The sequence below is a fragment of the Petaurus breviceps genome, unplaced genomic scaffold, assembly GCF_028583685.1.
Source record: "Petaurus breviceps papuanus isolate PSGF00001 unplaced genomic scaffold, PetGlider_PUasm1.0 38, whole genome shotgun sequence".
In the NCBI taxonomy this organism is placed as follows: domain Eukaryota; kingdom Metazoa; phylum Chordata; class Mammalia; order Diprotodontia; family Petauridae; genus Petaurus; species Petaurus breviceps.
In genome coordinates this window covers 92,272,226-92,297,070 of record NW_027186304.1, presented here as the reverse complement: position 1 = coordinate 92,297,070, position 24,845 = coordinate 92,272,226, and the positions used below count along the sequence as shown (strand labels likewise).

At 36.8% G+C, this 24,845-nt stretch overlaps 1 protein-coding gene across 3 annotated transcripts in view; it reads right to left on the bottom strand.

The window, feature by feature from the left end:
• PKIA (cAMP-dependent protein kinase inhibitor alpha) overlaps window positions 1-23,661 on the bottom strand; it is an 84,318-nt gene extending 60,657 nt beyond the window's left edge. The window contains exon 1 of one of the 3 annotated variants that reach the window (XM_069100155.1): window positions 23,441-23,661. In XM_069100155.1, coding sequence (XP_068956256.1) covers window positions 23,441-23,455 — 15 coding nt within the window. In that variant the 5' untranslated portion in view covers window positions 23,456-23,661. Of the gene's footprint in view, window positions 1-22,510; window positions 22,666-22,754; window positions 22,898-23,440 lie in introns of those variants that run through there. The other 2 variants (XM_069100154.1, XM_069100157.1) reach the window with 2 other exon arrangements.
• Window positions 23,662-24,845: the final 1,184 nt, after the last annotated feature.

Genomic DNA, 24,845 nt, shown 5'->3' with positions numbered 1-24,845 from the left:
AAGATGAATTCTCTAAGCTGCCATTTTGGTCTTTCTAATGCCAACAGATGGTAAAAATACCTAGCAAAACAAATGAACAGTGTTCAGGAGTAGTCATAAGTAACTACAGTGCATGGGGAATTCAGCTTACAAAAAGATGATTCATTCTGTGAGCAAGAAGCAAAAATTGCAAAGTTCCCTTACCCCCTTGCTATTATATAGACTGGTGGGAGGTAAGAAAAGGGGAATGAGATAGGATTCAGTCCAATTTAAAGATCGGGTTATAGTGGTGATGTATTAAAGACTCAATAAAGCAAGGTAATCTTTGTATATGACTCATCTTAATCATGATCAACAGAAACTTATGAAAGTACTAAAATGTTCTTGTGGAGAGGCAGTTACAACCATATATACAATTTACAGTGGTTTTCATAATTCTCTATGAAGGAATCTGTCATACTGACACAGGTAGGATGAGACAAATGTCAATTGTTTGGTTGCCATATATGCAGTGTTCAGGGGTGGTATTATGGGAAGATATTAGAAATGCATCTAAGCAAAAACGTTCACTCAACCTAAGGGACATAATTTTGAAAATGTTAAAACCACAGCAACCCAAATTATATAATACATGTATGTAGATTATCATATTTAATAGGTATATTCTATCATCATTACCACCATTCTGATGATCAGCATCATCTCTTCACTGATTGATCACTCATCTATGTAGAGCCTTTGAGAATAAAAACTTAAAAAGTAGTGAGATATGGTCCCTATCTTTGCAAAATAGTAGATAGCATAAATATACAATTGTAAAAACACAAATTTAACAATTGACAGGGAAGATAAAAGGGGGAGAAAATAAATTTTTAATGGAAAAAATAGTAAGACAAAAAGAAATGCTTACTCAAAACATGAAATTAAATGTACAGTTTGAGAAAAACCTGTCTAAATTGATGCAAAACAAAGTAAGCAGAACCAAGAGAATAATGTTCATAAAAACAACAATGTAAAACAAAACAAAAAACTTTGAAAAACTTAGTAAGTCTTATCAATGCAATAGTCAACCACAATTCCAGAGGTCCTGTGATGAAGAATGCTAACCATCTCCTGACAAAGAGGCAATATATTTAAGATGCTGAAGGAATCATAAATTTCTGGACATGATCAGTGTAGGAATTGGTTTTTGGTTTTGTTTCTGCTTGACTGTGAATGTGTTAAGGTTTATTTTTTTTCTCAATGGAGGCAAAGATGGGAAAGAGAGAAAAGTGTTTCTTAATTTTAAAAATTAAATAAATATCAATGACAAATGTATTTGTGAATAACTGTGGCCAAGGTAAAGAATTTAGACTACAGCTTCACAGTTACTGGTAATTGTCTGTCAGACCCCTCATTTCTTTATGTGGTTAGCAATGAACCACTAAGATTATTTGGCCTGAACCTAAGACAGTGGTGCCCAATAAACAGGGCAAAAGATTTCAAAATCTTTTAAGACAACCACCTTAGTTAGTTGCTGCCACATCTTCTTTCACATTTACTAGATTTCTCCTTTTCTCTGTAGTTGGACAGAATTCCCAATGGGGAGCTTTACTCTCCTATTTATCTCAAGGTCTTTACTGTTAGGGAAAGACAAACAGCTAGAATACCTGAGTATACCATTCGGTGCCGCCCATACATAACGCCAATGGAATTCTCTTTGACTGGCTAGGTCTGCTTACTTTAGAAACTCAGTTCCAGCTCCCTTTGTTTAACTCAATATAAAGTCTCAGAGTACCCAATATCTACTCTTCTGACTTTCATCTAGGTAGCATAGTAGATAAAGCGTTGGTTCTGGAATCAGGGAGACTTGAGCTCAAATCCATCCTTGGACACTTCCTAGATGTGAGAATATAATGATAAAATATTTGTAAAGCACTTAGCACAAGACCTGGCACAGAGTAGATGTCATATAAATGCTTATTCCTTTCCTTCCTACCTCATATACCCAGGATTAGCTTGCAAAGTTCTGGGCAAGGTTTGTTTGCTCCTGGGGATGATCACATTTGTTGACTCAGTACCAGAAACAGTACTAAAACCCAGGTGGCACGGAGTCAGGTGGGACAAATACACCCTCATTGTCTTTTGCTTGTATGTTATTTTATTTGATCCTGTAGGTGATGTTATCGTCCTCATTTTACAGCTGAGGAAACTGTAGCCTGCAAAGGTTAAGTGACCTGCCCTGGGTCACACAAAAAGTGTCTGAGGTTTTATTTGAAGTCAAGTCTTTCTAATTCTGGGCCCAACATTCTATTCACTGCACCATTAACAGTCTTTGTTCAGGCTTCCCACAGAGGATGTTCTGAATTTTTACCCCCTTTTTGCCTGTGGTATTAGTCCTTTGGAAAAGGACTGCTATAAATGAAAACCTGACATATTTTCCTTAATAAAGGATCAAGGCTTCTTTGCAAAACAAAAGATTCTCTGAGTAAGAATGATGGCACTACTTATAATGAAAAAACCTCCTGTTAAGTTTTTACTCAGATAGTCTGTGGCAATGGTAGGATAAAGACCAGTGTGATTATGACTTTTTTTCTTTTCTTTTTTTTTTGTCAAGCCCCTCCAAAATTGAGATTTGTAAGTCTCTGTAATTTTTGTTAGTATTTTGTAAGTATTCTCTGAGAACTGTTTTTAATTTTAAAATCCAGCTATTAAGTTCTTCAAAACAGAACCCCATTTCTTTTCTGGCTTTTGCTTTCTAGGCAAGTAAGTTATCTGGAGATTTCTAGTGGCTCACAAATGACAGTTGTAATATTCTAACCCATTTCCAAATCATCCTTTTTTGGGGGGTGTGGGGAAAGACAAGTTTAATAGTGATGCTTATAGCTATTACTTATTATTATTATTATGATGTTATATAGTATAACATTATAAATATTATTAATAGCTTACAGCTATTAATAAAGTGGATCAGGGGCGGCTAGGTGGCACAGTGAATAGAACACCAGCCCTGGGGTCAGGAGGACCTGAGTTCAAATTCGGCCTCAGACACAAAAAACTAGCCATGTGACCTTGGGCAAGTCACTTAACCCCAACTGCCCGACCTTCCCCCCCTCCAAAAAAAAGCAAAAAAATTAAAAAATAAAGTGGATCAGATGGACCTCCTCAGTTGGGTCAGTGATCCAAATGGTCCAAAGTCATCCTTTAAGTTTTAAACATGTTTTTCACCTCACAAACAGTGCCCCTAAGTCATTGGCATTTCTTAGCCAGCCTTCCTAAAAGGGCAAAAATTTATTTGTTTCAAAGAAAAAAATTAGGCCTGATTTGTCATCTTAGCTGTGCCACTGACTTACATGACTTTGGGCAAGTCACTTTATTTCTTAGCGTCCCTGTTTCCTAAATCGTGAAAAAGGACAATTTGAACTAGATGATCCCTTTGAAGTCCTTTCTAGTTCTGAAAATTTAATGTCTAAAATTGTCAATGTCAAACCAATTATTCTGATGTGTAGCCAGTCTGAAAATTAGATGTATAGGATACAGTCTCCTCAGTATATTCATGTGTTAAAAACATGTTCCTCCTATCCAGAGTACAGAGACAGAGCCTCATAATCTTTTGATATAATTTGGAGTTTTACAGTGCTTAGCACAGTATTTTGCACATAGTAGGCACTATACTTATTCCCTTCCCTTCACCACTGACAAAAAAAAGAAAAGGAGTATTATCCTAGAACTGAAAAACAGTAATTGCCCTGCCCCTTGAAGGATCCGTTCAAAAACATACTTAGATTTTGTGGATCACTCTCTTCCTGGATAAAGGCTGGAAAATTTAGCACAAAGGACAAAAAGCAAACCACATAATGAAGGATAACTCATAAAATCAGATCAGTGATTCAAATAGCACTAAAAGGACTACTTTTGGAATTGACATGTAACTATCCAGGATCAATTATTTCTGATAGATTGAGCTTTCAAAGTCTCAAATAGGAAATTAGCTGTGAAATTAAGAACAGCAAAGACATGCAAAAGCAATCAACTTTAAAATTTAACCCAAACTACTTAAGAACAGGTTAGCTTGACTTGATTTAAGATTATTAACCTAATATAATTTTTTGTTAAATCTTCCCAACTTACTGATTCATGAACAAATTATTCAGGTCTCTAAATAACTAATTTAGAAATTTCCTCACTCTATCCTTTTCTCTACTTTTGGTCTTCATGCTGTTCTTTGACATTCTATGTAAATCCTAGAATTATCTGTTAATTCCTTTTAACTCAGTGAATTGCTAGGGCAGTTCTCATTTTAGGGAACAATAAGAATCTTAGCTCTCATATAATTGTAAAATGCCATTAAATGGTCATTTGGAGTTATAAACCTAAGACATATCAATGATTTACTAGAAAATAAAATTATGGACTGGTTCTCCTTATTTCATTTTCTGGTCATGTGTTATGGCTCATTTATATTACCTTAAAATCACAAAAGCTTTGGTGCTACAAGGTTCATTAGAGAACATCTGAGCAAGCTTCTTCCTTTCATGGATAAGGAAACTGGAGCCCTGTTGGTAATGTAACTTCCCAGTTGCTAGTTAGAGTCAAAGCCTATATTGGAACTCAGTTCCCTAAATTCTTAGTTCACAATTCTTTTCACTATCATATGACACTGTTGAATGGTTAAGAAATAAATTATTTACTGTCAACCATTTTTGCTAAAAATCATATTTAGTGCAGTGATTTCTGGGTTTTGAACATTTAGAGTACCTTATAGCTTTTTTTCTGAAATTTTTTTTTTTCAAAAACAAGCATTTCTCTCCCACCTCAAAACAAACAAAAAACTTGTAACAAAAATAGACAAGTGAAAGCAATCTCCTAGTGGCCATGTATAAAAATTGTGTCATCCTATATACTTTAGTATATCACCTGTCAGCTATCATTCTTTGTCAATCCTATGAAAAATCAGTTAAATCTTTCTAAGATGTTCATTTTACAATATTGCTATTAAATAGTATAAATTGTTCTCCTAGTCTTAACTCACTTCACTTTGGATTAGTTCATATGAGCCTTTCCAAATGCCTCTGAAACTAATCATTTCATTATTTCTTAGGGAATGATAGATTGTATTCCATTATATTCATATAGCCTAATTTGTTCAGCCATTTCCCAATAGATGAGCACTACCCATAGTTTCCAGTTCTTTACCACCACAAAAAGAGTTGCTATAGATTTGTATGCATGGGTCATTTTCCATTCATCTTTTTGGAGGTACAGGTCTAATGGTAGTATCGTTGAGTCAAAAGCTATACAGTTTAGTAACTTTTGGGGGAGTATTATTTCAAATTTCATTCCAAAGTGGCTAAACTAATTCAGTTTCATCAAATATTAATGTATGTTTTCCCCCAGTTCCTCCAACAATTATCATTTTTTTCTTTTTGTCAACATAAAGTGTCTTTGTTTTAATTTGAATTTTTCTAATTGATAAGTTTGAGATTTTAAGAAATTAGGAATTGATAGCTTATCTTTTTAGTATTTGTCAACTGGGGAATGACTCATATCAGTTTCTGATATATCTTAAAAATGAAACCTTTATCAAAAAAACTTGCTGCAAAAAAATGCCTAGTGAAATGTTCCCCTTATAATTTTAGCTGCATTCATTTTGTTTGTGCAAAACTGTTCAAATTTTATGTAATCCAAATTGTCTATGTTTTTTTCTTCTGTGATCCTCTAAAGCCCATGTTTGGTCATTAACTCTTCCCCTTTAGAATCTTAGATCTGAAATGTAATTTCTTTTTTGCTCTTTAATTTGCTTAGTCTAAATCATGTATTTATTTGGAGCACATCCTGGTATATTGTGTGAGGTGTTGATCTGAACCCAGTTTCTGCCAAACTTCTCTCAATCTTTTCCAGCACTTTCTCAGACTTAGGAATCATTATCTTAGTAGTTGGGCCTTTGGGTTTAGTGACTACTAGGTTTGTTTCCTTTTTGTAAATTGTGTACTTAATATTTTCCCAGTGATCAGCCTCTCTCTTTCTTAAATCATATACCATATCATTTCAATGATTACTGTTTTGTGGTATAGTTTGCCGTAGACTGCTTTCCCTTCTACTTATTTTTTTTTTCAATTTTCCCCTTGAGATTCTTGACCACTTTTCTTCTTACACATGTATTCCATTATTTTTTCTAGCATTGTAAAGTAACACTTTGGTTCTGTGAATGCCATGGTTCTAAATAAGTATATTAATTTTAAGTAGCTTCATCATTTTTATATTGGCTCATTCTATTCATGAGCAATTGCTATTTCACTAATTATTTAGTGCTTTCTTGACATAAAAATTGTTGTAATTATATTTATGTAGTTCCTGTGTTTATCACAGTAGACAAACTCCCAAGTATTTTATACATTTCCTAGTTGATTTAAATGGAATTTACCTCTTCTTGTTAGGTTTTGATGGATATATACAGGAAAGTTGATGACTTATGTGAATTTATTTTATAACGTGCAACTTAGCTTAAGTTACTAAATTAATTTTAGATGAGTCTAGGATTCTCAAAGTATATCATGACACCTGCAAAAAGATAAGAATATTTCCTCTTTACTCATATTTATGCCCTCTATTTCTTTTTTCCTCTCACTGCCACAGCTAGCTAGCAGTTCTAGCACCATAGCAAACATAGCAGGCCTGCACAAATCCTTTTGACATGCAACACAAGTGGTCTGAAGGCTATGCAGGCCTGAAACAGTTTGCTGTAGTGACAATGGAATTTTTGTTTTACCCATGAACTTAATAGTGAAAGATTTTAGTTTATCTCCATTACATATAATTCTGGCTTTTTGTTGCAGATATTTGTTGTTTACCATAGCTTAATGTATGTTTTCTAGAATTACCTAATGATTTCTGAAGGAAATATGTGGATTTGCTGCTAACCTCATTTTAAACCCAGATCTGCCTGACATCAGATATATAATAAAACACTTGGGTTTTATTACTGGGGGACAGTCATTCCTGTATTTATGACCTATTTTATACTACAAAGAGGGCTGTGATCTAATACCTGACTTTATAAGATAGCTGGTAAGAAATGTAGTAATGCACTCAACCATTATCATTGCTTCTTTGAAGGATATGATTCTAGTTCTTCATGGATCTACTTAAAGAGTTCCTGTGTTTCTCAGTTATAAGCTAGGTCCCTGCTTCTTCACATTTATCCTATTAATCTCATCACTACAAGGTTCCTTATCCTAAATCTTATAACTACAAAGTTCCTAAATTAAATACAAAACACAAATGAACATGTTGCTCCCCCTTCTATGTAATGTCCTTGAGGGCAAGCAGTGTTTTGCTTTTGTCTTTGAATTCTTAGTGCACAGAACATAGTAGACACTTTAAGAAATGCTTGTTTGATTGAACTGACAGTCTATAACCCCTACATTTTCTAGCAGATTGTCTTTAATTATCTAGTGGCCAAGTTTCTGGAGATAAGTACAGTCTTTGAGGAGATGGTATATGTGTAGGTCCAAACTTTATGATTTCATCCGCGTAAGAGACTCTGTGAGAAATTTCCCTCTACGAATGCAGAGAAGTATTTGTTCTAGTCTTAGAGAGCGGCCTGAGGCAATAATTGGTTTAACAACTTGTTAAGGGTTACAAAGTAGGCCTCAGAGGTGAGCCTAGAGCCTGTGATTTCTAGAGTCAGAAGCAATTTTATCCACACTATGCCATGCTACCTCATATTAAGAATCCAACAGTCCAAGTATTCCAATGACTAATATCCTTTTTTTTTTAACCTAAGTCGCCATTTGGGAGTATAGCAGTAAGAAAGAGGAAAGAAAATCCGACAGACTGCAGTTGGTATTTTTAGTCCTACAAAAATTATAGTCAGTATGTTCTTTGAACTGTGACAAAGGAAATAAGACTTCATTCTTCCAAAAATCCTGAGTTTGCTGTAAGAGATTTATCACTTTTTAGTTATTTTATAAGCACGGAAAGAAGCAAAGATCTTGCAATGCCATGATTTGGTCTATGGTGATACCACCCTGACCATACCCAATCTTGTCTGATCTCAGAAGCTAAGAAGGGTCAGGCCTGGTTAGTGCTTGGATGGGAGACCACCTGGGGATACCTGTTGTGTAGACTTAATGGAGGTAGCTAGGTGGTTCAGTAAGTAGAGCACTGAGCTGAGAGCCAGGAAGAGCTGATTTCAAATCTAGTCTCAAGACACTAGCTGTACTACCCTGGTTAAGTCACTTAAGCTCTGTTTGCCTCAATCCACTGGAAAAAATAAATGGCAAACCAATCTGTTATCTTTGCCAAGAAAACCTCTTAAACTAATATTGGTGTGCTATGATCCATAGGGTCATGAAGAGTCAGACAAGACTGAACCAACGACAGAATTCCATGATTTAATATATAAAAATGGAGAGATTTAATGACCTAATGTAACAGTTCAAAATGGGCAAGTCTCTATTCTGAATGCTGAACTCCATGCAAATGAGGGCCTGTATATCATGTTATTTTTGTATTGCTCTGGAAAGCTACCACACAAAGCTTTGAGTATGTAGTAGAACTGCACACTAGCTAGACATATGAAAAACAGTGATGCAAATCGTAATAGTTTAGAATCTAGATCTAAATCTGACTTAGGAGGAAAACAAATGGAATATGTAGTCATTTTTCAGAATATGGGTACATTTCCATTTGGGAGAGAATTCAACTTCTTCCCCACAGACTCTCTTTTACTGGCTCATACTGTCAGTTAAAAAGAAATCAAAGGAAATTACATACATATAAAAACATGTACATGAACATGTTAACATTGCCAGGGTTTTTAGAGAATAAAATCATGCACAAAGACCTTGGAAAAGAAACACTCAAATAATAAGTTTCTTTCAACTGGAACTGCTTTGGAAAGTCCCCTTCCTACTTGTATGTACTTTAAGAATTTAATTTTTCTTTAGCCTAGAATTTTAAGGAAGAAGAGCTTCAGTGATATTTACAGGACTTACTTTTAATATAAAAAGCAGCACATACTTTTGTGTTCCAATCCTTGCAAAACAGGAAGAGACCAAGAAGCTAAGCCTGAAGATATTTGACACAGACTAACTAATGAATTCAGAATTCAGAAGGATTAGCAGTAATTTTGGCTTAGACCTCTAGAGCAAACTCACTTCCAACCACTCCACTCAATTCTGATCTATAACAATACAATTATACCATTCTTAGGCTGAAAATGAACAAACTCTGCCCATCACAATATATTATACTAAATTCAGCAAGATGTCTTGAATAGGATTTGGCTATACCATTAAACTATAACTGCAGCATTACCATGACTTAGATGTTGAACAAACATCCAAACACAAAATCATGTTCCATCCCATTCTCTACAGTTTAAATCACTATTTTCTTCATGTCATGCCTCTAAAGGAAACTCATAGATGGATAAAAAAAAATTGTGTCCCTTCAATAACAATTACTGTGTATGAGTTAACTATACATACTACAAATCCAACACAAGGTACCAGTGCATCTTTTATTTTTATTTTTTTGCTTTTTGAAGGGGGAAAGGCAGGGCAATTGGGGTTAAGTGATTTGCCCAGGGTCACACGACTAGTTAAGTGTCTGAGGCCGCATTTGAACTCAGGTCCTCTTGACTCCAGGGCCAGTGCTCTATTCACTGTGCCACCTAGCCGCCCCACCATCTCTTTTGTACAAAGGAGATAACTTTAAAACTTTACATGGCTAATAGTTCCTTGCAATGAACACACATCAATCAATTTGATAACGCAATGTACATATGTGACAGTGGCATAACTTTAGAGGGCCACTCTTAGGGCTGGGAAGAACTAAGTACAAATCTTGCCTTTGACACATAAATTTGCTATATAACCGTGAGTAAGTCACTTAACCCAGGCAATTCTCTAAGGATATAAATTGTAAAGGAGTCATTGATTTTCACTGGTTGAGGACCATACCTTAAGTTTCATCCATATATGAAATTTTGGGATGTCAAAAGATCCCCCCCCAAATTATGAATCCGTTATGAAAAATAAAATTTACATGCAATATACTTTCATAGGTCAGTATAAGGAATTATTCATTCCCTTTTCTGAAAAATCTAGCAATGCACCTTAGTCAATAGGATACTTAACATCTGAATACATAAAATTACCTTTTCAGGTCTCTCCTTTGATCTATTGGCATAGCATGTCACACCAATGGAAAACTAAAATCTCTTTGAAGACTGACTTCGGAGGGCTTCCCAGTAACATATTATCAATAGCTCCAACTGTTTCCAAATGCTTTTTGCTAGAGGATATGAATGTCAAAGGACCTTTGTAAAATAAGGCTATTGTCTGCTAAAAAACATCTCCACCTGCATAGCTGAGAAGTGAATGCCTCCCAAGATTAAAAGGAGAGCATTTCATAATGCACCTTTTTCCCCCCAAAGAAATCAATACAATCTATACTCTTATTATACCTCAGTAATACCATTTCTGGAAATAAATTAGCAGGCAGAAAGAGAAAGATTTGGCTGGTGAATCTAAGACAAATTAAAATATATATGTATTCATGAATGTATGTATGTGAATATGTATGTGTGAATACATACACACACACACACACACATATATATATATATGTATTAAACTGATTGCTTCCGGATCACATGATTATTCAAGGAAAAGTTAAAAACAGCAATTATGTTTCCTGACTCTTACTCCCATATACCAGGTCAAAATCTGGCAACTTTGCATTACAGAGATTGCCAATCTACCACTGCTTTTCCAGCAAGACAGAAGGTGGTACAGACTTGCCCAAAGACTTAACAATTCAACCCTAACACTGACTGAGCCATTGACTATGCAGTAGGCCCATATCACACTATTGTAGACACTGAGGAAAATATAAATATTAGCAGGATAAGGTATCTCTTCCTGACAATCAGAATGCTTCCTATGTTAGGGAGGAAGAGGTAGGGATTATTAGTTTAATAGTTATTAAATGGAAGAAATCTAAGAAAAAAGGAAGGATAATGGTAAGAACTTAGACAAAAGGCTGTGTGAGGGATATCATTGGACACATGATTATGATAAAGGGAACTAGCAGGGAGTAAAAGCAGCAGACAGAATACAAAAATGTGAGAAGAACCTAATTGTTGAAAAAGTTTTCAAAGTGATAGGATTGCATTTGTTCTGGAAAAATGACAAAAACCTATGTAACTAGAAATAATTAAAAGCTATTTATCATTCTAATACAATGGGGAAAAAAACAAGTTTGGAGATTATTTCAAATTGTTTTGGTATTTCCCATGTTTATCTCATCACTAATGGCATACTTCTGTACCAATTCAGTTTGCTTCTGATTCTGTACATTTCCAGGAATTAAAAAAAAAAAAGATCCATTTAGCCAGCCATTCAGCTTTAGCAGTGGCGCCCTTTCTTAGTGCATTAAAGCTTTCCTAATGAAATGAAAACCTTTGGGAAAAAAACAGATTCAATGGGATGCCTTTATCAAACTATCTATTCAGTTTTTAGATTCACTTGTGGTAAAATAACGACTTTTGAAAGATAGAGATCCACATTGATATATTGGTTTGTTCTCTCTGGAAACTAAATGCAAAGTGGAGGTAGGAGGTCAAGTTCCATTTGAACAGATACAGAATTTGCTTTGTTTCCTCTTTCACTAGGTTCCCTCGATCAGTGAAATAGGATAAAAAAAAAGTTCAAGGAAGGCTACTTAATATTTTAATTAAAAAACCTGCACTTTTTATTGCCAACTTCTCAGAAAAAATGCTAAAGCAGTTAAATCACTGTAAGTCAAGCAGCAAGGTTGCCTCCACTAGCTTTTATCACCTACTTGGCCAAGGGCAGGGGAATTCTTTAACTTACAAAGAACCACCTGTTCTATACAAACTCCTTTTAAGTCCCACCTTGCACTATACTAAGGCTCAGTTTTAAGGAAGACTCCAAATGGAAGAGGGCAGTCTGGGAAAGGGTTAAGGAAAAGATCAGTGTGGTGGAGTCCTAGCATGGGATTCACTCTGCAAAATCTTTTGGGGGCCAGAGCTTTAGTCCTGTCCTGAAACATACCATAATTGTCCTAAGGTGTAAGCCTGCTCATGTCATTCCCCTTTCCCTACTTCATAAACTTCAATAGCTACTAATTCTCTTATAGGACCAAATATAAATTAATTTAGCAATTAAAGCTCTTCACAATATAGCCCCTTTCCTATCCTTCTAAAACATCACTACCCACCACCCATTTTGTAGTCTAACCACACTGGCTTACTTGCAGTTTCTCAGGGATAACATTCCATTTCTGCGCCTCTGCACTGGCTGACCCTCATGGCTGGAATGATCAGAAACCGTCCCTAAGGCTACCTTCTACATAGTCTGTACCAATGTGTACATGAAATCTCTCCTCTTTTAAAATGTAAGCACTTTGAAGGCATACCCTTTGTATTTCTGCTGCTTAGCACAGGGTCTAGCATATATTAAGCACCTAATAAGGTTTCCTGATTTTTATAATATAAATAGGCATTGTGGATGTATAATCAAAGGAAGAATACCCTGACTTTACTTTCAAATCTAAGTTACTTCGGCAAAGTAGCTAATTCTAAATAGTGCTTCAGTTTTCAAAGCACTGATAGGCTGCATTTTTAGTCCCTAGTACTTTTTTTTTACTAATCTTATTTACATTTCCAATTTCTCTAATATAGAAATGAAAAAAAGTTAAAAAACAGTTTGATATATAACCTAAAGGGAGGTTTTTAAGCAAACTGGATGACTCCTTGGTGAATCAGTTAGATGTCACAGTGGACAATATTCAAAGACTAGAGTCAGGAAGACCTGAATTTAAATCAGGCCTCAGACATTTACTAAGACCCTTAACCACTCTCTGACTCAGTTTCTCCATCTATGAAATGGGATGATAACAGCACTTATCTCCCAGAGTTTTTGTAAGGTTCAAATGAGGAATTTGTTAAGTACTTATTTGAGTACAGGTGAAGTACTTAAAACCATGTCTGGCACTTTAATAAAATGCTTGTTTCTCTTCCTCATAGAGCTAATTCTTTGGATATTGGCTGGACCAGAAAACCACTGAGATTCTAAAACTGATTTAACATTATATAATTATCTTATGGATTCACTTATGTATTGGATAACTTTTGTTATGAAAATTGGTGGGGACTGTAGGTAAGGATGGGAATTCTGATCCCTGGATGTCTCAAATAGTTAACATTAGCCCTATTACATTCCAACAAAGCACAATTCTGAGGTGACCATTCATTACATTACATTGCACTACTCTATTTTCTTACTGGCCAAGAGAGAGAAATGTGGATGAATAATGCTTTGTCATGATGTGTTTCTTGCAAAAGTGTCATAAAAAAAAAGTTCTAATGGGTCCACTACAAAATATACAAAGAATATCTTATTCTCCAATAAGTATTACTTTTTAACAAAGAATTCATGGCAGAATTTGCTTTTACAAGACTCAAATCTGTCTCCAGGAAAGGTTAGTTTAGAAATCTGATTGTCCTTAAAATAGTACTGGATTTGGGCAAGTCTGACAAGTTTTCCTAAATGGTTAAATTAGGTGTCAGGCTCACGTCTAACATTATTTCTGCTGGTCCCAGCAGTATCAAATTTAGAAAATGGGTAAATCACTAGGTGCAATTAAGCTCTAAATACCCAAGTTGGTTGTTTTTGGTATATTTTAATTATTGAAGAAACAAAGTGTGATAGATCATACAGGGAGAATCAAATGCCCAAGAAAAATTTTTGTGTTATTCTCAACCATACTCTAATATACATGGGAAAGGAACCAAAATAACAGCTTGTGCACATGCACACATATAGTATATACCAATATAGTACATTGTTAAAGCTGGTGTTAGGTTATTGTTCATCCAAGAGATGGGAGGGCTTAGCAATTTTTTGTCTTTTTTTGATAAAAGTTAACTTTTATCAGGAAATGATCAAGTCAAAAGCAAAATATATATAATGGAGAATGAGTTGTGTGTGTGTGTGTGTGTGTATGTTTTCTGGGAAACAGAGAACATCTCTTGAAATACTCTAGTGACTTGTTAAAATCAGCTTAATAAGCTTTAATTTTCTAAATGTTTACTGGGGGAAAAACTGGCCATAAGACAGGCCTTATCCCTGCCTTCATTAGCACAAATAGCAGATACGCGAACATGTCAAGACCCTCTTCTCTACTAACAAAAAAGGACCAGCTGTTCTCACCTCAGGAGGCTTAACATCTTATAGCTCTACCTCTTCCTAGAATGTCTGAAATGGTTTTAGACTTTGGCTTCCATAGGACAGATCTATTTACAAATAGGGTTGGGATCATTCTAAATTCTGGATGAAGTAGGACTGGGACTCTTTCGTTTAGGACTTGCGTTCTAGCACCTAGCACAGTACCTTGGCCATATTAAGGCCCCTATTATGTGCAGGCTGAACTGAACTAGATGAGAAAAATCAGCTAAGAATATGATGATATGTGACTTGACAACTGGGACAAAACTGTCATGTTGAGTTGGATAATTTGTCCAAATTGGAGCTACAGTAAAATCTGCTATAGTAGAAGTTCTATATCTGGAAACCAAAGATACCCAAGAAATGCATGAATTTGGATGGAGGAAAATTTACATTTTAATTTTTACTAACCTTTTAAGTGAAATTAAACATTTCTTGCCCCCCCCCAAAAAAAGCCACCACACACATTGTTGGTACAGTATTTGACTGCTAACAGTATGGTAGAATAGAATGAGTAGGTTCTAGAGTTTGAGAACCTAGGTTGAAATCCTGCCTCTGGCACACAAGTTATTTAACCTCCCTTCAGTGTCCTTATCTGGAAAATAGGTATGTTTGATTAGATGGCTACTATAAACTCCCAATTGTGAATTACATCATTTCTTAAAATGGGTATTAAATGATGGCTTTGGCCTTTCAAACCTTTTGTAAGTTAAAGGAGAAAGACAAGAATTCTGCTTTGTAGAGAACTTAAAAAGGTGTCCCCAAATTTTCATTTAGAAAGGCATTTTAAAAAATACTTTTGAAAATATTTCAATGACATCTGATTTCATAGGTGTAAAATTCATGTAGACCAAACTATAACATTATAGAAAGTATTCAAGGGTTGTTATGCTTGACAACACTAACACCTTGCAATCAATTTTTTAATAAGGCTCTTTTGAAATTAACTAGGTTACTTCTTGGAGAAAAGACATATTGCCAGTTCCCAAGTCTATAATCCAAGCCTGTTCATCTTGAGAGCTGCCACAACTGGTGATGAACCTTGGAGTTGCCAGCAACCCCAATAGCTATTGGCAATTTAATATTAGGAATTTTTTTAAAGCATCTAAATACATACCATCATCATTTTAGAAAATGGTGAGCGTAGAGCATCCTATAATTATCTTCATTTTGGAAAAATTTCATATTGACTATTTTTCATCTGACATAACCTTTATGGCAGAAAGGATAAAGTACTGAGACACCAGAGTAAAGCTATTCAGATATTCTTGTGCAAACACCCTTCTGTATTTTCAAATAACTTTGAGGGCTGGCCATACTTTAATATCCTTTATATGGGTACACTGAATTGGAAAAACCATAAAACTTGACCTTTTAGAGTTTGAGATACAGAGAACTTTCTGGAATACTCCATTCTAACTCTTGCTTTGACTAGACATCATGAAATTTTCATGGTTTCCTAGAGCACAGCCAAAGAATTACCTTATGTAATAGGTCTGTAAGGACATCTGAGAAAGATGAAAATATATGTAGAATTCAATGGCTCATGATAAACTGACAAGAATTGAAAGTATTCTCATGTTGCTACTTTATCATTAAGATATTATTTATCAGGAGGACACTTACTGGGACAAAACTGTCATGTTGGGTTGGATAATTTGTCCAAATTAGAGCTACAGTAAAATCTGCTATAGTAGAAGTTCTATATCTGGAAACCAAAGATACCCAAGAAATCCATGAATTTGGATGGAAGAAAATTTACATTTTAATTTTTTACTAACCTTCTAAGTGAAATTAAACATTTCTTGCCCCCCCCCCCTAAAAAAAGCCACCACACACACTGTTGGTACAGTATTTGACTGCTAACAGTATGGTAGAATAGAATGAGTAGGTTCTAGAGTTTGAGAACCTACGTTGAAATCCTGCCTCTAGCACACAAGTTATTTAACCTCCCTTCAGTGTCCTTATCTGGAAAATAAAAGCTGTGTGACCTTGGGCAAGTCACTTAACCTCAATTGCCTTGCTTTCCCCGCTCCAAAAAAAAAAAGGATATTATTTATCATTATGAAAGAGACTGCTCTGCATGTATATGTGTGTTCATTTGTTTTAAACAGCTTTGATGGAGGAAGCTAGATGTTACAGTGAATTGAGCACTGGGCTTTAAGAGTCAGGAAAACCAAAGTTCAAATTTTGGTTCAGTTAGTAGCTGTGTAATCCTGGTGCAAATTACTTAACCTCTCAGCTTCAGTTCTGTAATCTATAAAATTAGCCTGATAGAAAGACCTACTTCCCAGAGGTTTTATGAGGTTCAAATAAGAGAACAGGTACAATGCATTAAGAATTATATAAATGCTGGTGTCATTATTTTCTATTAAAAAGCCAACTTGATGGAAGCAATAGTAATAATAGGTCTGAACGATTAGGAAGGGCATAGAACAGCATAAATGTAACTTGCTGAAATTGCTCCATGTTCCCAAAATTTCCCTTTCAGCCTATATAACTAAAATGGTCATTCCTGTAGTGCAAAGGATACCCAAACACTGAGGTCTATATGGAAAGAGGTTTGAGCTGCCCTTGTAGTTTATATTTTAAAAGGAAAAAAAAATACTCTTCTATATGTACCCTCATCACCCACATTGGCACATATATCATACTTTTTTATGCTTTCTCTCTCTACATTCATTTCATGAAATATTGTTTACCCCTTCCCCCCATCAGTTCCTACCCCTCCATTCTTTTTTACCTGTTGAAATCCTATCTGTTGATGTCTACTCCAAATATTACTTCCACCATGAAGTCTTACCTGATCTTCAGTTGCCAGAAGTGATCTCCTTCCTCTGAATTTCTATTGCTCCTTGTCCAAAACACTCACAAGACATTTGTCACACATAGCCTTGTATTTATTTGTATGCTTTTTATTGCACATCCCTAAGAATTCTACCACATAAATACTTGCGGACAGGGATGGCTTTCGTTCATTTTAATAGCCCCATAATCTAGCATAATGCCAACCATATAATAGATATTCAGTAAATATTTGACTGAATGAAAGTAATCTCTAATAGGTAGAAAATCCATAAGACAGAAGTAGATAAAACTTTTCAAGGTCCCTCTTTCCCCCCTAAATCCCCAAAGCAAAGACTTTTACTAGAATAGCATAGTAAAAGAATTTGTCCTGGAACCTTCCTATTGCCATAAATTTAGAGCGTGACTTCCCACAAATATTAGCCCCCAACCCAGTGTCTTTTGATTATTCCAGATACTCTCACCCCATTTTCTTACTTCTGCTTAATCCCATAAATACATACTCAAGCAAGAATAAAAGGAGTTAGTAATATAGCACTTAAAAAGGGGGGGGGAGGGCTTGACTCCTCTTATAAAATGTGAATAAACTTCATTAATTTTCTTCAAATTTTGGGATTTAAGAAAGGTCCCCTTCATAGCAGTCATCAGTAAAAGAGCACTAGACTGAAGTCAGGAAGTATCTGGATTCCAATCCTGAATTTAGTGGCTGTATGACTACAGGCAGGTCACCTAATCTTTGAATCTGTTGCCTCATCTGTAAAATAGGAATAATAAAGGACTACCTAGATTATAAGGTTGCTGGGAGGTAAGTGCTTTTTAAACCTTGAAGATCTATAAACATGACCACTTCTCTCAAATGGCTATGGCTTTGAACAAATCACTTAAGTACTCATCTAAAATGAATGTCAGAACAGCATCTCTAAAGATCCATTCCCTTCCAAATCTAAAATCTTATGTTTTCAGGGACCTAGGAGAATATGCAGTCCAATAACATTATTTTATAGATGAGGAAAAACAAAGGATCAGAAGAGAATAGCTGTCATTGGTATGGTGCTATATGTGTGTGTGTATTTGTAGGTATATATATATATATATATATATGAATGTATGTGTGTATTTATAGGTATATATATATATAGAGAGAGAGAGAGATTTTTTATATATAGGATCATTTTAGTTCTGTCTCATGTGATATATAAGGCCTTCAGCTGAGTATGGCAAGGGAATACAAGAGGGGAAACTTTGCTGATTATATAATTGGAAGACTGCCATTTCAAAAATAACCCCCCACCCAGACCCAGAGAAATATCAAAGAATCACAAGGGTATAAGACAAGCATACCACCCAAAATAAACCTTCCCTTGGCTTCTGATAGTCTCAACAGTCTCAATCTGGGAAATGCCCAAGTCAAAAAAATGATGACTGTTCTTTAAAAAAAAATTATCTCATTTAGCAACATAATCTAATCTATGGGTTTACAAAATTTTTTGTAAATTATCTTTAAAAAAAAATCCTTCCCATCAATAAGCATTTATTGAGTGCCTATGCAAAGTACCAATGAATAATATGTATAAAACATGCACCTTACCTCAAAATGCTTAAAATCTATTGCAGGAGAGAAGACTAATTCACAGGTACAAGCAGCAAACAATACAAGATAATAATTAGGTGCTAAATAATGTGACAAAGACTAGATCAATAAACATCAAGTGCCTACTTGTGATGCAAGAAACTGTTCATAGTCAGCATGGCAGGAAAAGCTTCATGGAAACACTAATTTGATTTCTCCCACCCTCATCTTTCCAGCCCCAGCCAGCAATACATGACCATAAATACAAATTTTTGGCATATAGGCCCTTGTAGTAATTCAAAATAAAGTAAAGACAACTGGGTTGATAGCACAGAATGGAGTAAGAAAAAAGATACCAGAGACTTTCTTCCATTTAGCAAATCTGAATCTTTCCAGTTGAAATTCCAGTTGTTTCTTCTATGCTCAATTCTCAGTGGTGTTTGAAGACAAAGCTATATTGGTCTGAATGGAGGCCACACCCCTAAAATGAGAACTTTTTGAAAGGAAAGAAAATATAGGTAGATATTGAAAATTAACACCAGTTACAAATCTGCCTCTGGTTTTATACAAGTCAAATTTAAATTCATATATTCATAACATATATCAGGTACCTGTAATGCACAGAGTTCTGAGCTTTACACTGGAGATACAAAGAATAAAAAAGTGAGCTAGTCTTTGCCCTCAAGGAGCTTACATTATATTGGGGGATACAACATGTACATAGATAAGGAAATTCAAGGTAACTTGAGAGGGAAAATGCAGAATTCACATTTGGAATTAAGTAGTAAGTGAATTACCAATCCTTTTATTTATCAAATAAATTGAAATTTCTTTTCCACTCTTAACTCAGCTTATTTCAATACCATTTAGCAACATTAATGGAAGTACTAAAGGATAATCTGACTTTGAACAGATCATTTTGATTCTTACTCTTGTACTCTTTAATTTCTTGACATCATTTACAAATTTAAAATTAGATCATGAAAATACTGTCATACTTATCTGTGATTTCACAGGTTTAGGTCCATAACTGAAAAACTTCATACAACACATAACTTAAGTACCATATCAACAACCTGCCTGCTGATCCTTTTGTAGTCTTTACTAACACTGTTTTATCTCTACCACTATTTTTGAAGACCACTGTTAGGTCTAACAATAAATTAAATTTTATCACTGCCCTCGGACTCTTAGCATCAAAAAGTACAGAAGTGGTTAAACTAATATTTTTTTTTGTCTCCCATGATCTGAATTCAGACCCATTTCTCAAGAATGGACAATATTTAAGAGATGTGCATTAATGAATTCTATTAAATGTAGAAAAATATTAATTTCACTCCCAAACCAATATTAGGTTTCTTTCCTTCTTGTCAAGTGGTTTCATGACCCCATCAATGCCATTCTTTTTCTTCCTCCCATCCCAAATACCTGTAAAATGACTACCACCAGTGCTGATGCCTATAAAACCAGCAAATTAAATTTATTTCTCGTTGAAGGGTCACATTTTCTTTAGGAAGTTATTTCTACAAGGACAAACCCCCTACCTCAGTACTATACACACACACACACACACATACATGTAATATACACACACACATAAATTGTTAAGATCAAAACACAAACGCAAAGACTTCACAAATCTGAGGGTTAGATTTCTGAAGATTCTGGATGTCACAGTTTACCACCTGAGAAAAAGTCTTCAGGAAATACCACCACAAGACAAATTGTTAGGAAGGTAGGGACGAAGACTAGCAAAGAATGGCAGGCTTCTATTGCCTTCTCTAACCTCTATTTTTAGTTATGCTTTTATTTCTTTAAGCATTTTAGGAGTCAAAATCCTCAAAGCAATAATATGCATATATAATATACATCAAGTGCTACTTAGATTCTATTATTTGCCCATCAAAATGAACTGATTCCCAAAACACATTAAACTTCCACTAGAAAGAATATATGCACCAAAATTCTATTAATATCTTTTAACTTTTCAGGATATGAAAATCCTTTAGGACAGCTCACATGGGACTGCTGTCACTCTTGGTTCTCTAAGTGCAGATGTGATCCTCTAAATTTTCACTTGCAAATAGATATAAAAAGGGGAAAAAGTTTCTCCAAGATATCTTTTCTGGTTAAACACGCAATAAGATTTACTAGATTTAACAAAGTAGGGTTTTTTGTTTGTTTATTTTAAAGTCAAATACACATCAGGAAGCTAGTGAAGAAAACAAAATAATTTTGCTCTATTTTCTCTAATATTTGTTAAAATAAAATTGCACAACTGTTGAAAGTCTCTTGTATTCCAAATTTAAAGATAACAGAGCTAGTTCAAGCAGAATACAACTCCCTGAACACATATTAATTAGCATAAAGCAAATCTTACTGTCTGTAAAGTGGCACATTTTTAAATCTTTTTACAGCAACATCTATTTTGAAGCATTTTTAACCAAATGTTTGTCACAGAGAGGCAATGAAGGCAGGGAATAAATAGGGCAGGGTAGAAACCTTTTAATTTAGTCTGTAAAAATTATAAAGAAATAACAGGAATCCCCAGGTTAAAGAGGAGACATCCTTAAGTACTTTGCATTTTAACATAGATTGGAATGCCTCAAAAGAGAAAGCACAAAGACTAGCCCCCCAAAAGAAAAGATGATGCAGTGAAAACAAGGGCTGAAGGAATACAAAAACCATGATGCCTGAATGCTTTTTATGTACCACATTTAATGAAGTTTAAAGGGGAATCCTGGGTTGACACAGTTGCTTCCCTGGAAAGGCTTTCCCATAAAGCTAACAGATGGGGAGGGAGGAGAAGGGCAGGGGATGTTGAGAAATAAAGGAACAGGGTGAGATTCTGATTGAGTCACTGTCTATACCCAGGGGACCAAATATCTTGGTAACACTGCATATGCAATACCCCCACTCAATTCAGTCCTGGCAGCTGCAGTGATTACAACTGAGCTGTGAAAAACCATGTTTGTAGTGGGCTAAAAAGCAGGGTTTTCCTCACCACTGCCTCTGAAAGCGCCATGCAGACAACAGCTGCACAAGGTTGTCTCTTTCAAAAGGAGAGAGAGCTCGCAATTAACCACGTACTGCAATGCCCTTCCTAGGTCCTTGAAACAATTAGATGTAGAAAAAGTATGTAAGCAGGAAAATATAGATCCATAGGCTGCAGAGAAAGAAAATCTGTCTGGGTTACAACCACCCCGGACAAAGTCTATCAAAAGAAATTACTGACGTGGAGGAGAAAGACACTGTACAGCTACAGCAGGCGCTTAATAAATACTTGTTGACTGACATACTTCAGTCAAAAACAATCACACGGAAAAGTGGAACGCACGTTTCAAAGGCATTGGGCGCAATATATTCTTCAAATAGGAAATCTTAAAGAATCGATGGAGGGAGCTTTGGTTTAGAAAATAGGTACAGAGCAGATACCCGCTATCTAGGGTAGAAGGGGGGAGGGGGGAGAGGAGAGAGGGAGTTCAAATGGCTTTTCCTAGTTGGGAATGCAACACACTGCTTGAGGAACCTGCTGCTCTTACAGATACCGCATATCGAAGGGGCGGGAGGACGCAGGCAGAAGAAAGCCTCCAAGGATTCAAAGCCCTAGACCCTCCCTTTTCCAGCTTCTCCAAAGGCAGAGAAAACGTTGCTAATTTTTCAATTAAAAAAAAAAATCCTTCTCCCTCGCCTACAGCTCTCAAATCAACCCTTTGCAAAAATAAATAATCAAATAAAAACCCGATCCCAGCCAGTCCTTGCTCCTGCCTCGATTTCCGCAGTGCAGGGCACCCCCGTAGTGGAAGCCGCAGCCGCCCCTCGGGCAAACCACTTTCCTATTAATACAGAGCTCAGCGGCAGCAGCGGCTGCAGCACCATGCAGCCGCAACCCCCCCTTCCCTCCCAGCTCTCTTACCTTCCCCAAGACCCACTCAGTGCATTTTCCTCCTCCCACGGCTCCCGGAGACCTGCTGCAGCAAGTCACTCCCCGGCTCCAGCGGGGACTGGGGGGTGGGGTAGGGTGGGGAATCTGATCGATGTCCTAGCGCCCCCCCCCCCCTCCCCCCGAACCCCCCCCCCCCCAACCTTACTGTCACCCCACCCCCCTTCTCCCTCTTTCCCTCCTCCCGTGCTCCAGCTGCGGCAGCTGCTCCACTCACCCAGCTCGGGCTGTGCATGAAGTCATCTCCCCCCGCCACCTCCCCCCTCCTCACTCCATTCCTCGGCATGGATCACCACACTCAGCTGCCAGCCACAGGGGGGAGACCAAACCTCTCCAGTCCCCCGGGAGCGCGCTCCCCAGGAGAGCCTGCGCACTCCGACGTGGTTTGCCCCCAATTTATACCCCCTTAAAAATAAAGCTGCAGGACTGGACAAGATAGGGCGACGGCAGAGAAAGATTTCTCTCAATAAAGAAACATTTTTCTTCCCGAGTCCTCCCCTGGCATTCCCGATGGATGGATAGCTCCATCAGGCAAGAGTTTGGCTGGTCCTGGGCTCCCTCTCTCGTACCTCGATCTTTATTAATATTATGGGTTTTTTTTTTTTCGCCACTTGGATTTTGAAATTAAGCGTTCTTTTCAGGCCTTTTCGATAAATGCACAAAACAAGCATCTGATTCCAAATGTATTTATAAAGAAAAGGTCCAAATACTCTCCTCCTACGCCCCCCCCAGAACCCCAAACCCATACCCACTCCCATTTCTCACCCCACTATTCCAAACCTTCCATTTACAACCCCCCCCCACTCCATCCCAAATCCTCTTCTCACCCTCAACAACTAAAACAATAAAAACAAAAACAAACAAAAAAAAAAAGGAGAAAAAACCAGTTCCCAAGCCACTCACGGTAGCGAAATCCATCCTGCAACAGCCAGGCGTGAGTCTGCTGCTGGTAACTGCAGAGCCGCAAAGAGGCGGGGAACAGAACAGAGAGGGAGCAACCTGGAGAGCTGCCCTAAGCAGAATGGGACGTGCTTCTCCAGCAAGAGGGGGACCTGCAGAAGCAGGGTGGGGCCTTTTTGCAGCCTGACAAGCCGCAAGTGATGGGAGTTTCCCCTGCTGGTGTCCCTAGCATTTGGCAGCCCAGAGGTCTGCACCACTTCCCTCCCAGCTGAACATTCGCGAAGCTTAGAGCCGCAGAGGAGAGGGCAGGGGGAGAGAGGAGGGGTAATGGACCGGGTGGGGGTAGCTAGCCCCTTTGTCAAGGGGGTGGGTGGAGTTAAGAATTGATTGTTTGCATAGATGAGCCTTTGCTCTCAGTAAACTGCAGCAGAAGCAGCCAATTCTTCCAAGTTAATGGGGTGTATCACCAAACACCAACAGCATGGAGCTGGGGGGCACAGGGAGAAAACCTGTGGGGATAGTTTTGCCCCAACCTTTACAAATAAAAGAGAACTAAAGGCAGAAAGTACCTTTCCCATTTCCATCAGCTATTGGCAGGATTGCAGGTACACTGGGTCATTGGTTACCAAGGATTTGATGGGGAAATGAGTAGGGGTCTCTAATTCTACGTTAGATTTGCTTTGGTGAGGCTTCATATGGAGTCATCTGTCACTGGATCAAATTGGCTTTCCCCCTTAGATTGCAGCCTGAGCAAAATCTAGGAAGAAACAATAAAAAGGGAAGTCTGATTTTTTTTTAAACCCACAAATTAGTAAAATTACTGGGAATCAATTAACCAACTTCTGCTGAAAACCTATGTATACCCAATTACAAAAGCCTCTTTAAATGAACGGTGATTTCAGTAACTGAGGAATAGTCAGGGTTAGTGGCTGGACCATACCAATAAGAGTTTTTTTAAATGACGACACAATCCAAATGAATGCATAGGTTTAGTGCTGTGCCAATTAAACCACTCAAGAGATACTTTACAGAGATTGACAAAATAATGGCAAAAAGGCTATTTAATATAAGAAAGGTGTTACTAAAAATCGAAAGCTAGTATTACTTATAATTACGACGGAAAGTACTAGAAGCTTTCGTCATTGCAGGGGAAAACTGATTTCAGAGGACTGCAGAAGGACCAGCTGATAAATACCTCCTCCACATAGCTGACTAATACCTGAAATGCAAAAAAAATAAATAAATAAAAATTGGAGAATCACAAAAACTCGGAATTAGAAGGGACCTTAGAGGTCCAAAATGCCAGATCAGGAATTATTTTTACACCATTTCAGTCATCCAACCTCAGTATGGAGCTAATTAATCCTGGGAACCCACTCCCACCTGAAATAAACTTCTGGGATTTGAA